Here is a 16,431-nt window from a genome sequence, read left to right as displayed (position 1 = left end):
ACGTAAGGCGCCCTGCAGTTTTGCGGTAACGGGGCTACCAGTTTGAGATCCCCCTAGAGCCTCAGGTGATGTGCTTTACTGTCTGGCTGAAGACTGCATCTGTGATAGTCCATGGTCCTCTGTTCTGCTGTTGTTCATTTGCATGCTTTTGCATATCGATCATTTGCATTCGGGACAGAGGGAGCTCCGTGTGCCCGGGTGTTACGCCCACAGTGCCTCTGTGTAATATTTTCACCATTATTATTCCGTATCTGCCTCCACGTGCCTTGCTATGCCTTTGATGTGGAGCTAGAGAGAATGCCTCCTTTAAACAGGCATTCAGATGTGAGTTGCGGAGATCATTCTCATGTAAAACACAGGCTGACCTGTAGGGGGCGGTGGTTGAGTCACCTCAACGCCGTCGGCCTGTGGGGGCAGCGGCTGAGTATACGTGTGACAGTGTGGGAGCACTCTCTTAGATGAGGCGAGTATCGCTGCCAGCGTCTGATGTGTGTTTTTTTTCGCTCATTCCCCACTTTCAGTGTCAGCGTTGTCACCTGATCATACACACAGACACAGACACATATGTGGACGCGTATACACACAGACACACATATACACACACACACATACACACAGGCTGAGTAAGTCTCACTCTGTGCCCATGTGTCCCCCTGACACATTATTCCTCTTGACATCAGCTTTGGTGATCAAAACATCTTCAGCACACTGTTTGATTCTGGTGTGTGTGACTCCTAACATAAAGATGCACAGGCAGAAAGAGGCAAAAAGAGAGAGAGAGAATGTGCAGTGCATGTGTTTTTGTGTGTGTGTGTGTGTGTGTGTGTGTGTCCATGGTCGTGTGTGTGTGTGTGTGTGTGTGTGTGTGTGTGTGTGTGTGTGTGTGTGTGTGTGTGTGTGCGTGCGCATGCACCCGTCTAGGTTAAAATGACCCTTAACCTTTAATCTTTCCCCAAAGAACTGCTTTTTTAAGCTGTTACAAACTGATTGGTATCCTCAACTCTTGTTTCAAGATGGGCTCAGTTTACCTGTCAGGGTAGTTGTTAATGCTCTGCATTTGTGGAATGAGTTTGGCAGCTCTGCAGATTTGCGTTATGCTCCTCGTGAGAGCTTGAAGCCAGGAATGTGGTCACCCAGCTCCAACTGCCAAGCAAGCATTTTATTTTACATTACAAACCTTTTATTCAGTCCGAGTGGGGGGGGGGGGGGGGGGGGGGCACATTCTACATAAGCCCTTTACAGCAGGGCTAGAAAATGTCATCTTTTTCCAGTTGGTAAGCATGCACATCAATCTGCTTAACAAATTTGTACTGTGGCAGCGAGAGTGTGTCCCTCTGCCTGATGCGTGCTGGGGGTGGTGGGGGGAGGGTCGGAGAGGGCTTTGGGGGAGCTATGGGGGAGAGATACGGAGAGAATCGTACACTGAGCAGGATTAATCACATTTGACAGGGAGGGAGAGAGAGAGAAAGAGAGAGAGAGCTGACACTGGTTAACAGAGCAAACATGGGTCCCTCCTTTAGCTCAGCTATAGCTGCTGTAGCTTCTTTCCCCTTTTATGCAACCTTGTTTCGGAATCACCAGCAATGACCTCTGCACTCCTGCAGGAGCTCTGAAACGAGACAAACACAGTCCTCCGATAAACTCAAATTTAGCTGTATAGGTATTTTTTGCGCTACAGTCGCACAGCGCACTACGGTGGAGCGAGCACTCATTGGAGGACAAGTGCTGCTCTGGTGATCATCTGAGCGTCTCACTGGCACCTGGTGAATCACAAGGTATCTGAGAGTCGTGAGACAAAGAATCTCTGGCCAGCCTACCTGTCCTTATCCTCTGTGGAGCAAAGCCAATTTGTCCTGCTGCTGTGGGATCCCAGTTATTGTTAGACCGGGGCCATAAGCTTCCAGCTGCTGTCAAAGTGAATTCCTCACCAGCTGAGCCATTTGGGTCCCTCGCTCTGCTTCTTCTACAGTAAAGCCACTTTAAAGCTATTAAGTGCGTGTTTTGCTAATATTGTCAACAGACTCCTTTCGCAGTTTTGCCAAAAGGGCATTTTCATACTCAAATTCTCATATTATCTCTGCTGTTTCTTTGCTGAAAAGCTGAGGGATCTGCTAACACACACAATGGGCTGTAAGTATATTTGCATGTGTTAGCATAAAACCATGACCCTCACAAACATATAACAGAACCCAATAAGAGACATGCTTGCCTGTGAGCACAGCTCTAATCCAGGTCTCTCGCCTAGGGGCGAAAGAAGATCTCACTCTGGCTTTTTGTGCTCTTAGTATCCTCTGTTTCTCTCCATTTTCTGAGCTTCTGTACATTATGTGTCACTGCCTCTTTGATGTTGTAATAACACTTTTAATATGTAGATGTACTTGAGATTGCTTTGTGATAGTGCCCTGGTCTATAAGTATAATTAGCATCTGAAACCATTTAAATGCAGAGACTATGCCTCACAGAGTCCTGCTTTTCCATTCTCCCTGTATGTCTTACACTTTTTTCCAATATGTTTCTCTCACATATAAACTAGCTCTCTTTAAATCAAGCATTCAGGCTGGCTTCATCAACATGGCAGTGTTACCCATCCATTTTAAAGCATATATGATACCCCCAACCTTCCCTGCCCCTCCCTTCAGCTGCCTACCCTCTCTGTTTGTCTTTCTGTCCTCCTCCGCATCCCCGTCCTTCCTTTCTCCCATCTCTTGCACGTGTAATTATCAACTGGAAAAACATCACCACTTGAGATAAAATCATTTAAAAGTACGGACTATGCCTTACAGGGGCCTGTCTCTCTCTTTTGTAGTCTTTCTTTCTTTCATAATTTCTCTCTCTCTTCCTCTATCTCTGTCTCTATGTTTCTGTATCTCCCAGGAACAATGTGTTTTGTTCTTTTAGCAGTCTGTCTTGTCAATAAGTAATGTGATGGAGCATGCCTGACTATTGATAGTCTCCCACTGCCTGTGAAATGGGTACCTGACAGAGGAGTCTCTTGGCAGAACTGGACAAACATGGTTATTCTATTGAATCAAGAGTATACCCCTGGTGGTTACTTTACTGTGTCAAAGAGTAGCTCTGGAAGTTACTGCATTGTGTCATAGTGTGCCTTTTGGCAGCTATTACATTGTGTCAGAGAGCAGCGCCAGTGGTTATTACATTGTGTCAGAGTATAGCCCTGGTGCTTTTACACTGTGTCAGAAACCTGCCTTCTGTGTTATTTACACTTTATCAGAGTGTATCTCTGGTGGTTATTACATTGTGTCAGAGAGTAGCTCTGGTGGATATTACATTGTACCAGAGAGTAGGCCTAGTGGTTGTGCACACCTGAGAAAGATGAAAGTCAATATGACAATGAGCACAGATGACTAACATACATAACAGCATGATGATAATGTGATTTCATAAGAGTGATCTGAGTCAACATTTCAATGAATGTTCAGGTGGAATATTTTCCCCCCTCCTATTATTTGTCATGGTGATAATGACAGAACCTTGTCATGAAGTAACAAACGTGTGTTGCTAACGAAAGACGAAAATACAGGATCACTCTCTCCCTGACTCTGAGAGTTAAGGGGAAGGTTTTTTTTTTCCATCTGCATGAAATCATGAACCAACAGCCTCCCAGAGAGGAAATTACACTCCATCCAACACCCCAAGACCACTCTGTCCCAGCTCGAGTGGGGGGCCATTGTTACAAAGAATGCCATTATCATTTTCAATTACCCTCGGTGCTAAAAAAGAACACTACCACTGCAACAGGGTGCTATTAATAGGAGGAAAATGTATCACCTCAGCATGTGCTAAATGGCTTAGTTTCTATATGGAGTTCGGCTGGGCTTCTTGAAAGCAGGATGGAACAGATTGTCTCCACCGCATTAATGGGACATGTTTACAATGTGTCAGAAGAAGAATGAACAGCGGGAACATAGGGAGTAGACCCGTATCATCAGGAATCAGCCATCAGGGAGCCATTGTGACCCTACAACCTACTCTTCAATGCAAGCGGGCTCCCACAAAAATCCACAAAGTATATTATATTGAGTTTAAGTTAAAACTATATCAGGTAGTGTCTTACAGATATCCATATCAGCATAAACAATCACACTTCCTTTGATAAAGTCAATCTCACATTTGGGTTTGACTGGTTATCATCGATTAGCGGCTTTTCACTAGTGACTCGGTGACTTTTCATATGTAGTGGTACAAAAATTGTGCTTAAACTTATTGTGTTCGAGGAATTACAGCATTGTATGCTGCAGCTTTAACAAATTATGTTCTGGAATTTTAAAAAGAAAAAAAAACAGCAAGGACAACAATGCATCCATCACAGAAATTGATTGTATTATTTATTGTTTTGTCCATCACCACTTGAATGGGCCAATTAATATGTAATTCATAGAACCAGAATATAGCAGCAAAGTGGCTGCAATATCCATACCAGCTCAATGTGAATTTGATTACTTTTTGCTATTGACACAATACACAGCTCAAGATCACTTTAGATGCCTTTATGATCTGACCAATGGTCTCGAACATTAAATGGTCAGTAAAGAACCTGAGTAACTGCTTAATTGTTATTTCACAGATGTTGGACCTTGCCAGTGCATAGCACCATCACTGAATTATAACACATTATTTATAAACCCTCTGGCCCCTATTAACCCAGCTTTCTTTTGCATAGTTTGTTGCATATGTCTGAATATATTATGCAACAGTATATAAATAAAATCAAAACCCTCTTACTTCTAACTACCATCTTACTACTGCTGCCATTTAGAATTTGATTGGAAAGTGAAAGATCTAGAGGCCAGTTGTAAAGGCTTTAGAGTAAAGGATCCATGTTAACTGAGTTTATTGGGGTTATAAACATGAGCTGCTGTGTGCGTGCACGCGCATGTTTGCATGTATGTGTTGGTTTTAAAGTAGTATGAGGAGGTTGATGTGACTTCTGGACCAACCTAGTCCTTGTGGTGATTTTATATGTTGCTAAATTGCCTAGTGGGAGAAAAAAAAAAAAAAACACAGAACATGATTGGCTGGTTAAATTGTTGGTAAACCACCCGAACAGAAAAGGTTAAGAGAGGTTATGAAAGCATCAGTGAAAGATCCCGAAAGAGTGTAAAGAGTTACATCTGAACGGATGGCAGCTGTCTGCGGATCCGTGATTTATTCCCATCTCGCTAAGTGGACAGATCAGCTCATGCAGCCAGCATCAATTCGGCCAGAGAGAGAAGGCAGAGACTGTCCAAATGCATTTGAGTGACAAGGACCTTTGGAGAGTTACAGACGTAGGGATGCCAAGGTGGTAGCAAGCTAATTTATCGCTGTCATTCTTCCAGTAAACACAGAGGAGCAAAATCCAATACTGGCACGGAGGAATATTCACAAAGCATTCAGCCCTTAATTGACACGTTTATTTATTTATCTTCTGTTCTTGTTGTTTTCTTTGGAAAGAAAGAGAAGGAGAAGATGGGCAAGAAATAAATACAGATAAAAAGAAGGAGGGAGAAAAGACAGAGAAAAGGGTGGATGAAAGTATAAGAAGAAGTGCAAGAGAGCACCTACAACACTGAAGTTACTAGAGTAGGGGTTTTGAGAAGTTAACCATGCTTATCTCTATGCATGTGCCCAACGCCATGTCCCTGACTGAACACCAAATGCACGTGTGATACATTGAAGTGAAGGATCATTTCCTGTTTTCAGGAAAATGTTGGAACAGCACCTTTATTCTTCAGCTTGGCGCAGGTTTGAATGCGAGCAGAGTCACTGCGTGTGTTGATCACAGCAGTTCTCCTTCAGCTCTGGGGCACGATGTCCCTCCGGCTGGTGTCTGGGCCTCTGAAAGTGAGCTTCTGATCTCACATCTGTCACACAGATGCTTCAAAAGACATCCATCAGGTGGAGTGATGGGCCACAGATCTTGCTCCACTGTCCATGAAATGGGAAGGCTGTACATGCCCATCCACACACACACACGTGCGTGCGCACACACACACACCCACACCCACACACACACCCACACACACACACACACACACACACAGAGCAAACAGGCACATGGGCACAGATTTACACACAAACTGGCAAATATGCTTTCCTGAATGCGCATTTGTTTGTTCCCAGTGACCAGATTCTCATGTCATAGCCATAGAACAGATGGACATCACAGGGAGTTACCATAACAGGAATCTTGACAGGACACTCAGCAATGTGTTCATTTCCCTAGAGGTAAAACCACCACAGACTACGATCTTTGATTTCTGCAGGTTTGCTGCAAATAAAAAGGTCCCAAGGATTTATCTGCCTTTCTCTCTTAAAATATCAATCATGTCTCTAAGGGAGTGGGACAAACAGGTTTCATGTTATTCAATTTTGTATTTCCTCATCTGAGGATTTTTAGTCTCAGGAGCACTCCTCATGTTTTGCAATATCGCTGTGATGTTTCTGTAGTATCATACCGATGTTAGCACCACCGACGCCATGCTGAGTGAACATTATGCATGTCATCCTGTTAAGGGTTTGAGTGTGGGAGATGTTCTAGCAAACCCAGACTCAAGTGCCCATGCTGGGGGAACCCTCTTTACTCTGATAAAAGCATCGTATCCCTAAATATCTATCCATCTACCCAGTCATTTATTCTCTCCCTTTTTTAGCACACTTTCAGAAGCACACTTCAGTACGCCGTGGTCGATATCAACTCTTATGCTGCTTCCTCTGCCTGCTGCAGGGCTGCACGGCAGAACAAAAAAATTTAAGAGAAGCCTTTCCCCTCCCTCCTCTTCTGTCCCTGGGGGACTCTGCATGAGGAATTCAGTAATGCTCTCAGGTTGTACTTTTTTGTCCAACAGCTGCTGCTGTCACTCAGCAGGTCAAGTGACCACAGCTCCAGGCAGTGACTGAGAGGCCCTCACTGAGAGATGGGTCCCCCTTCATCTCCTCTCTCCACCCCCCCCGTGAGCAGAATGATAAGCATGAGCTCTGTCAAGGTGCAGACAGAGAGATGGCGGCAGTTGCATCATGGCTCAGTCTCTGGGTCACGCCCCAAAAACTTCCACCCCCCTGACCCACTCCTCCCTGCAAAACGTCAACAGTTTGGCCTCCTCTCTCTCTCTGTGCCACGCCTCCAATCAAAGCCCTGTCTGGGAGTGGTGTACCAAATTAAAAGTAATTTGTCGGCGGGTGTGATAATTCGTCGGCGGAGGACATTACCCGCTCCATTAATCCGGAATGTTCCGGCATGCAAAGTGAGGGGGGTGATTTTGGCCTGTTTGGCTCATTTGGCTGATCCTCCCTCCGCCGGCACGAGGAAAAGCTCAGTGGTTTACACGGTCCAAACAACGCTTAACACAACGGCATTGCATCCTGCCTCTGAGCACTTAGTCCTGTCAAATCACTGAAAATTCTGTTCATATTTACTGTACTGATTAGTCAGAGAAGCAGGGCTTTGGTTCTGGCAAACTGACTGAAAACCAAGAAACTTTGTGGGTTATTGTTGGCATTTAGCAGATGCTTTTATCCAGAGCAGCTTACATAGGTTACAGTTTTTTTACATGTTACCCATTTACACAGCTGGATATTTACTGAAGCAATTCTGGGTTAAGTACCTTGCCCAAGGGTACTCAGGTGAAACACTCTGGTCCTCAAAGATAATAGGGTGCCCATGGCAGATTTAAACTTAAACTTAAAAAGGAAAGTTTAAGGACAACCTTTAAGGTGGTTTGAAAAATTCTAGCACTGTAGTAGCTAGTAGTCGCAAGATTTGCTTGAGGGATTATCTGTGGCAGCTGGAGCAGGCCCATTGTGATGTCGGCAGCATGTGTTAGAATGTTCAGAACGTTCTGTCCATGTTATTCAATGAGAAGCCTTCTGGTGTAAAATTGCAAAAATCTCAAAAATATTTTGGGTGTTCGCACAAAAAGCACAAGCAACACAGTTCCATACAAGCTGAATATCTATCTTGCGTAAGTATAGCTGAGAAGCTGTAGGAGTTGCATGCAGAAAATTGCACAGAATAATAGTTAGAAGAAGAAGATATAAGAATAGTGAACTGACTTTTTCAAGTTAACTTAATTATGAATCAACCACTTTATTGAGCAGTAATAATAATAATAATAATAATGCATTAATGCTGGGATTGGCACACTCCTTTACACCCGCCCCATCCTGTCTCTGCAGTTCCTTTAACATCTCCTCCTTCTCCTCCGACTCAATCCACCCCCCTCACAGCCCTATGGAGTGCCTTATCGCACCAGATCGGCCCCATCTCTCGCCTTGACGACGCATCCTTCATATCCGTCCCGCGACGCCTCAGCTCCTCTTTGTTTCTCTGAGGAGTGGGGACAGCTTCGGCGGCGGTGTCAGTCATCCCCGCCGGCGCCTGCGCTCCGACAGGTTTCCTTCGCTTTATCTTGTTTGCTGTGTAATTGTCACCCCGCGCAACGCTCCGCGGCGGAAGCACCGGGCGAAGGCTCTCCGTGATGAACCCGATGTCTGGATCCGAGAGGTGACATTTAAGGCTAATGAAACAATAGGAGCCCTTTCCGTGGCCTTTTCGCGTGCGTGTGTTCTTTCGTGTCATCGCAAAAATCACAATAACAGCGATGCTATGAGCAACGTAAACAGCAGGGGACACGGCAATTCTGCCTGTTAAAAAAAAAAAAAAAACAGCAAGTTATTTCTTCCCTCCTCTGAGGCTTGCGTCTCATGAGACCACCAACACTGCCACTTCAGACTGTCTGCAGGCAAACCTTGACTGACTTTAACCTAGATGGTTGGAAAGTGATTTGATGTCTGGTTTGGCAGCCAAACTCTGAACCCACTGTTCCAGACTCAAGGTGTTATTACTCAGTTACTTAGTAATGACTGAAGTCATTACTACACAGTAGTAATGCGTCATGTGTGATATGTCGTATGGACATTCAGATACGCTGTGGCCACACCGTCACTCTTAATTTTGAATTTTTTCATCAGCGCAATCACGACATACACATACAATGTGAATCTTTGAACGAGTTAGCTATGCAGGAAGAGTTTAGGTGTGCACTGTGAATGAGTACATCATGGCTGTACAGTCTCACTATAAACCGTGGCTGTGTCTGAGGGCCCTTCAGTGCGCAGAAGTTAATGCACTGATTTTAACATGTTCTGGACATATCATCATATTAACCAGGACAGTCACCCTAGGTAGGGTACACACAAAAATCAGAGTCCATGCAGAATTGTGCATCTCAACCCCCTCCAGACTGACCTGTACTCATGTCAGTCTATGCAATCAGAGTATGCTTAAATACGTTATAAATGTGGCCAGAAGTCACAGTCATGGACATAAAGTGCGAATGTGGCTAGCAGCGCCATCAGGGTGCAGTGACAGGGGATGCAGCTGGCTGCACTTAGTCACACAGTGCGAGCTCAGCTAGCAGGTACAAATGCAGCACGCTCCGCTGCGGTGGGAGAGGCCTGCACAGGTCAGCCCGCACTGCCCTGTCAGTTCACATCACAGCGGCCACATAGCCCCAGTAAAGAGGCCCGAGGGTGGCCCCATCAGACCAGAGTGGCAATGCCCCGCCTGGAGGTATGGGGGTGGGGGTGGGGGTGTCTGGGAGGAGTGTGGGCACTCATGAAAAAATAACATCAAGAAATCCCACTTCCCCTCCGAGTTGTTCATCCTTGTGAGCTGAATATAGCACCTATAAAATATGGACACCAGGGACATGTTTGCCTCGGGGCCGGCCCACCATGCCCCTAGGTCAACATTCCTCTGTTTTGAACCCCCACCCCACTGTGTCATAAACCACAGTCTGCTGGCTCTGTTTCACAGAACTTGGGAAATACGTGGGCAGGAATGAGGGTGGAGGACACTGCGAATATTTACATTTTAGAAGCATGCTTCTTTTAATTTCTTGGTTAGTTACATTTATCCTGGCTATCCAGGTTCCAGATTGGACAATTAAATCCAATATGCCATTTACCTCTGTTTTAATTTGTCTATTCACAGATCAGAGTAGAATTAGATCAAAGGCAACATCACAGAGATATATGCCGCATAAGACTCTGTGAGATGAAACAAACACCCTCAAGCGAATGCCGGTAGTGTCCTAGGAGTTTTGCCGGTGGCCATTTTGGCTCTAACTGGATGTGATTCACCAGAGCCAGGATGAGATGCCAGTTTCCAGAACAATCAACAAACACCAATGATGAATGGACCAATAGGTGAGGGTATACAAATCTAGCCAGCACACGCACTGTGGTGGGATGGATGAGCAGGGAAGCTGCGAGGAGGAGATATACTGAGCTTTTGTCCAATGGCATTGGGACTTCAACGCTTCCAACATGTTTTCTGGGGCTGATACAGTCAGAATAGACTCTGTGCTGGAAAGCTCTGAAAGAAACACTTAGCTCAGTCAGCTCCATCAGCCATGATTGAAAGTCTTTGTTGAAAAAAAAGAAAAAAATGATCTGGACTACATCTGAAAACAAATGTTGAGAGTACTCTTAGTCTGTGGGCATAACTTTCTCTCAAAAAAATGTCAATAACAAATTAGACAAACCATTTTCTGATTTCTACTTTCAAATCTGACAGTCTTGATTTCTGGAGTATGTTGATATGCATATGAATATAAACCTCAGGGAACACGTTCAGATGGGTACACGGTTCCAAGCACACACAAAGTCAGCATCTCTTACATGGTAACCTTGTGAATATTCAGCAGAGTGTGTCCAAACAAACATTACCTTTGGTTTTTAGCCTCATCGTACAACACACACACAACAGAAAATGAAAAGTGACTCTCATGTGGGCCTGTAACAGTGAATCTAATGCTTTACATGTGTCTTTCTCTTCACAGAGGGACATGCTGGATGTCAGCCAGATAATGAAAGACTTGGCATCCATGGTGCACGAGCAGGGAGATGCCATAGGTGAGAGACCACCTCCTCTCCATTACCATGTTGTTGCCCCTCTGCCTTCATCTTTGGATTCCTTCAGTTACTGTGTTACCCTTGGCAACACCGATCTCCAGTCAGTGCTGAGAAAACTTGGGCACCGTGCTGTTGGTTGAGTAACCCGCCTGATTGAGTAACTTACCTGGGATATTAGTACTGCTGAAAGAAAATACTATGAGGTCAGGTGAGGGAATGCAGGTGTATTGTCCCTGTGCATTGGATTGAGGTCTTTGTCTATGTACATCCGTCCTGTTCAGCCTGTCCACTCAGCTATGTGCATTAAAAAGGCCTTGTTTGCTGTGCTGCAGAAGAAACACAAGGAAGTCACATCACCGACCGCACTCTATTGGTCAGGAATCCTTGAGTTTGGCCAAGCTTCTCAAGTTCCAACTTACTTTTTGCCAGTCAGATAAAACAGTGCATTACATAATCCCTGTGATATTTGCGGCGCCTTGCTCTGAGCTTGCGATGGAAATGTTTTCAGTCGTGTTTGAGATTAATCTCTACGGATTATGAGCAGTGACACATTTCCCGTCAAACGCTACCCAACTTAAGCTCTCTGTGAGGAATTTAAAAATATATACATTTTGGCACAATTCTTTGGCACAGTCATTTGGTGTTGACAAATTGAGACAACAGAAAAAAAGACAAGAGCTGAACCCCCCAAGAAACGAGAAATAAACAGACCAACCTCGTTCTACACTAAGGGGATGGAAAAAAAAACAATAAAACTCGGCCCGCCCATTAGCCCTCTGCACCCAGAGCTCATAAGAGCCTGCTGAGGGTTATCCGTGCCTGCCAGGACAGCGAGATGGGGCAGAGCACGTCCAAGCCCCCATGTTATTAGCCAGGAGTGCCGGGAGGACACGCAGAGAAATGAGCAGCAATCAGGCTTGCTTGTTGGGGGGACACGCCTCCTATGTGCCAGTTGTGCCTGTAAGAGCAGGGCTGTGGCCACGGTCGTGCCCAGACAATGAGAGGGGCTAATGGTGAAGCCGGGGGCACCATGGGTGCCACTCCGGGTCGGGGTTATTGAGTAAGAGCAGGGTGCAGACACAGAGAGGGGTGGCATGTTGCAGGCTTTCCTCTGCGAACAGAATCAAGGTAATTGGACATTCGGGGCTGGGCTTTGCTGATCAGGCACCCTGTGGCTCCCAGCACGGACCGATAATTGCTGTGTATGGGCGGTGGTGGGGGCACACGCCAGCTAAGCCAGGTTAACCAATAGACACAGCACCACAAACATTCGCTACATTGCTCTGATCATTTTCTAGTTGCTACTTTCTCAGGCTGTCTGCAAAACACAGAATCATACAGTTAAACTATTATTGCACGGGGACCCATACTGTATTAAAAAGATAAAGAAAATCTAACAAATGAATAACATTTTGTTAATTTAGTTAACACATGATTAATTCATTAACAAATAAGGTATCCAAAAAAATAAATATAAAAGAATAAATATAAACAAATTCTATATAGATATAAACAAATTCTAAAATACATAAAGACATCGTATCTTATCAATTTTCACAAATCTGTGATTTATAAACTTCTTGTCCACTGAGTTGACACACTGATACACTGATCTCTAAAGCACCAAAATGATGTAAATTTGCTTAATTAGCCCCATTTGTTTTTATGACTGGCCTACCATCTTTCTCAGCACCAAAGGATGGAGCAGTAATCTTGCTCGTCAAGTTCACTCATGGAGGTTGTCTGTACGATGTTTGTTTGGAAACACATGGAACGAAGTCACACTCTCATCTGTGATCAATCATGACAACCTTCCTTCAGGCTTAAGTTCAGTTATTATCAGGGAAATGGGGCCCTGCCTGTGATGAATGTTAGCCTCTTGTAAGTGATTCTTAGGATGAGAACAATTTAAATTTTCAATTCTTTCATAGATGTGAAAAGTACTTAGTATCTTACTTTCAGGAAGATAAAACTGAAAGCTTGCACATGAGGGGTTGCAATCACCCTAAAATGAACCATGATGAGCATTTTTTATGACCAAGACACCTGTATGTGTGCACATGTGTATGTGTGTATGTATTTGTGTGTTCGTTGGGGAGGACAGGTTCTAGGGCTGGCATGGGTGATTGAGTAATTTGGTTGTAAAGTTACCTCAATTGTTAAACTGTGAGTTTGGCTGTATTGCACAGTGTTGAACACACTTGTCACTTGCCTTCATAAAGTTGCTTTTTGCAGTGTTTCAAGTCTTCTCAAACTTTAATTACTCACTTTGTATTCTAATTAGTACATTGTTTTTTTGCAGAATAGTGAGGATGGCAACCTGTCCCCTTTTCCTCTCACCTTTAATTAATCCTGTGTGTCCCATACCTTCATTGGCTAGAGTAATTGGATTTAGGGAAATTTAGGGAACAATGGCTCACACATCCTTGACATACCCCCCCCCCCCCCCCACACACACACTTGTTTCTAATGTTGTGTTATTCTCTGGGCAAATATTATTGCGCTGGAAGTGAGTTGCAGTGCAGAACACTATTCAAAGGACTGGACTTGTAACCTGACAAATGAATTAATCTGTAGGGAACTGTCATTGTACGCTTGAGCAATGCATGTAAAGTGAATTCAGCATCAGTATATGCAGTATCCAGCAATTTAAATAGATATGCAAAGATGGACAGTAAAAGTAAAGAGAGTGAAGTTTTAAGATCTGAGCCCAAACCAAACTGACAGTAAGTCAATTTGCTCTTGGGCATCAGGACTAACAGCAGAGGGGTCAGGACAAAAGAAATAGAGGTTAGACCCAAAGACAGAGAGGTCAGGGCCAGACCTACAGAGGATAGAGTACCACAGGTAAGACTGCAGGAAGGATGGAAATGCTCCCTGTCAAATGAGTTGGCAACAATGTCCTTTTTCTTGGAACAAAAAGTTAGCCTTGCATTCTCCGCTCTCTTTTATTTAAATTTAATTTTATTTTATTTTTTTGTCATTGACAGATACAATACAATATGAGGTAACTTCGTATGTGGAACACAAAAAACCTGATGGATCCACAAAAAAATAAAAATAAATAAAAATGGCACCAGAACTTAGAAAACTGACATTTTTCAAGGCACATATTATACCAAGAACAGTACTGATGCACCTGGAGAAGGGTACACTAAATGAAAGAATCTCACTCTCTCTCTCCCTTCAGTACTCTACTTTTACTTACAAGGTAGCCATTGCCTGCCTGATTATCCAGCTTAAATCTTGCTTTTATTCCATTACTCATTCCCTGATGGAGGAAAAAAAAAAACAGGACAGAGAGAAGGTAATAGGAGAGGCGCCCAAGAACATTTTGCAAATACCAATTATTTCAATGGCTGAGTTCCATGGAACAGGAAGGAGCAAACAATTGTGAAACTCTATTGCTGAAATGTCGAATACGTCATTTCGGCTGCCAGACTCTTTGAGCAACTAGTTTTTGCTTCATACCTGAAGGTATGGATTCTCATTGCCTTTCATACATTACAATACATGTTTTGTAATGAAAACAAAGGAATGGATTGTACTGTAACACCGTCTTTGATTTGACCAGTCTTAATAAGGTATGGTGACTATATCTTAAGAAGGTAACTGACTATGTCAGTTATTGCCCTTCCCAGTTAGAGAACAGGCAGTTATGGCTGACAGACGTAGCTATCAAAATACCCCAATGCTTCCTTCCAATGTAATCCTTGTCTCTAAACCCGATTAAAGTGTATATTGACAGCCACAGATGGGATTCTGTTACCATTCTCTGCAAAGAGGTGCTTACTGCACAGAACCTGTCCCAGGGCAAGGCCCAGTCTGTAGCCAAAAACAACTTTTTCATTAGCATGCATAGACTGGTAGTGGTTGTATACAGAACTGCTGCTGTGGTGGGAACAGAGGACAGAGTGAATCTGTCTGACACTCATGATAGGATGTAGAAAAGTAAGGCTCTCTGCTGCTGGCTTCAGTAGGTCAAGAGGTGATTTGCTTGATTAAAGTTGTACACATTCATTGTTCACAAGGCACTCTGAGCCACCAGCCTTTGTGTGAGAACCTGACGTGATTGGCGGAATTCTTGCAGTTCCGGTAGTAGTAGCAGATACAGCATGCTGTGTGTCTCGTTGAGATCCATTAGTCATGAAAGAAAAGGCTAAAATAGGACTGAGAGCAGCGGCCATGCTACCACACACATTGCTTTAAGTGGAAGTGTGTAGTAAAAGCCGGATATGAATAAACTCTACAAAAGGGGGGGGGAGGTGAAACAGGATGGGTGATCCTCCAGGAAGTTTGTTCATTTTTTTTTTAATGAATGCTTTTATGGTGCAGAGGTGGAGAGAGAGGTCTTTCTAATGGAAGTGATCCACGATTGTCACCCTGCATGCCCGCATCGTGACCACCAGCCACAAAGCCACCGTTCCCTGTGCTCCAAAGCTTGCACGTTCTAAGGGCCTCACGAGTGTCGTGGGGGGCTTCTTTGAACGCCCCACTCACATGAACACAGGAAGCGGATGGAACACGGCACACGCATTTCATTCAACTAAAATTAGGCCTTGTTTTTCAAGGGTAGAGGCTGGGGGGATTGGGCCACATCGTGACTGAAACCGCAAACAAAATGTAACAAGTTAAAAAAAAACAATACATTTTTTTCATCACCAAAACTTAATTTTGAACTAACACATGAATACATACCAGCATATCAAGGCTGTGTAGCATCTGGTGCAGAATATCCTTCTTTGAAATTTTAATTTCCTGGTCAATATTCCACTTTGAAGTAGTTATTTTACAAATATACAATGTACTGTACAACTGTGGAAGTGATTTTTCAGGCCCTGAAATTTCTTTGGATGGATTACTGAGATAAGCACTGGTCCCGTCATGTCGGTCTTTCCTCTGTCTGTGACAAGGACAAGGATATCCTTTATAAACCTCTCCTCATAAGGTATCTGCAAAAGACTGTTTACATGGCTATACATTAGGCAGTTTTATGCAAACACCTGTATGCAGGGTGCTCCAGAGATTGCTGTGTAAGTGACAACCCACCAGGTAGCATGGTTAGTAAGTATTATCATCAAGTCAACTAAAATTGAATGAAAGTGAATGTAGCCTTAACATTGCCTTTCAGCCAATGAAATCAATTAAATAATGAACACCTGAGCAGGACGAAAGAGCTCTAGTAAACACCACTCTACTATACTTCAGTGAGGCCAGCGAGCAAAAAAGTCTGCTCCTTCTTACATGCTGTGCAGAATAGTTATTGATTAAAACTAAATTAACAGCAAACACAGTCAATGGCATTGAGTCTTAGACACCTTTTTTTGCATTGTGCTTTGTTTTGTTTGGATAACAGCCTAGTCTTATCCAGATTCCTGAGGTCTTAAAGTTCCTATTCACTGTTTATTGAACTGGAGCTTGCTCTCATCCCACATAATTCTCCCTCCCCGAGTGAGTGTGCCAGAGAGCCGTCTGTCCCATAATCCTCTGCTCAGCCCTTCTCTTTCCTGAAGA

General features: G+C 43.9%; 1 protein-coding gene across 2 annotated transcripts in view; it reads left to right on the top strand.

The window, feature by feature from the left end:
* tsnare1 (T-SNARE Domain Containing 1) overlaps window positions 1-16,431 on the top strand; it is a 132,590-nt gene that overhangs the window by 72,852 nt on the left and 43,307 nt on the right. For both annotated transcript variants that reach the window (XM_036539351.1, XM_036539352.1), the window contains exon 9: window positions 10,845-10,917. In XM_036539351.1, the coding sequence (XP_036395244.1) occupies window positions 10,845-10,917 (73 nt within the window). The remainder of the gene's footprint in view (window positions 1-10,844; window positions 10,918-16,431) is intronic.

This window comes from Megalops cyprinoides, chromosome 10 (genome assembly GCF_013368585.1).
Source record: "Megalops cyprinoides isolate fMegCyp1 chromosome 10, fMegCyp1.pri, whole genome shotgun sequence".
NCBI lineage: Eukaryota > Metazoa > Chordata > Actinopteri > Elopiformes > Megalopidae > Megalops > Megalops cyprinoides.
Note: the sequence above shows the minus strand (reverse complement) of the source record. Positions and strands in the feature narration are given on the sequence as shown.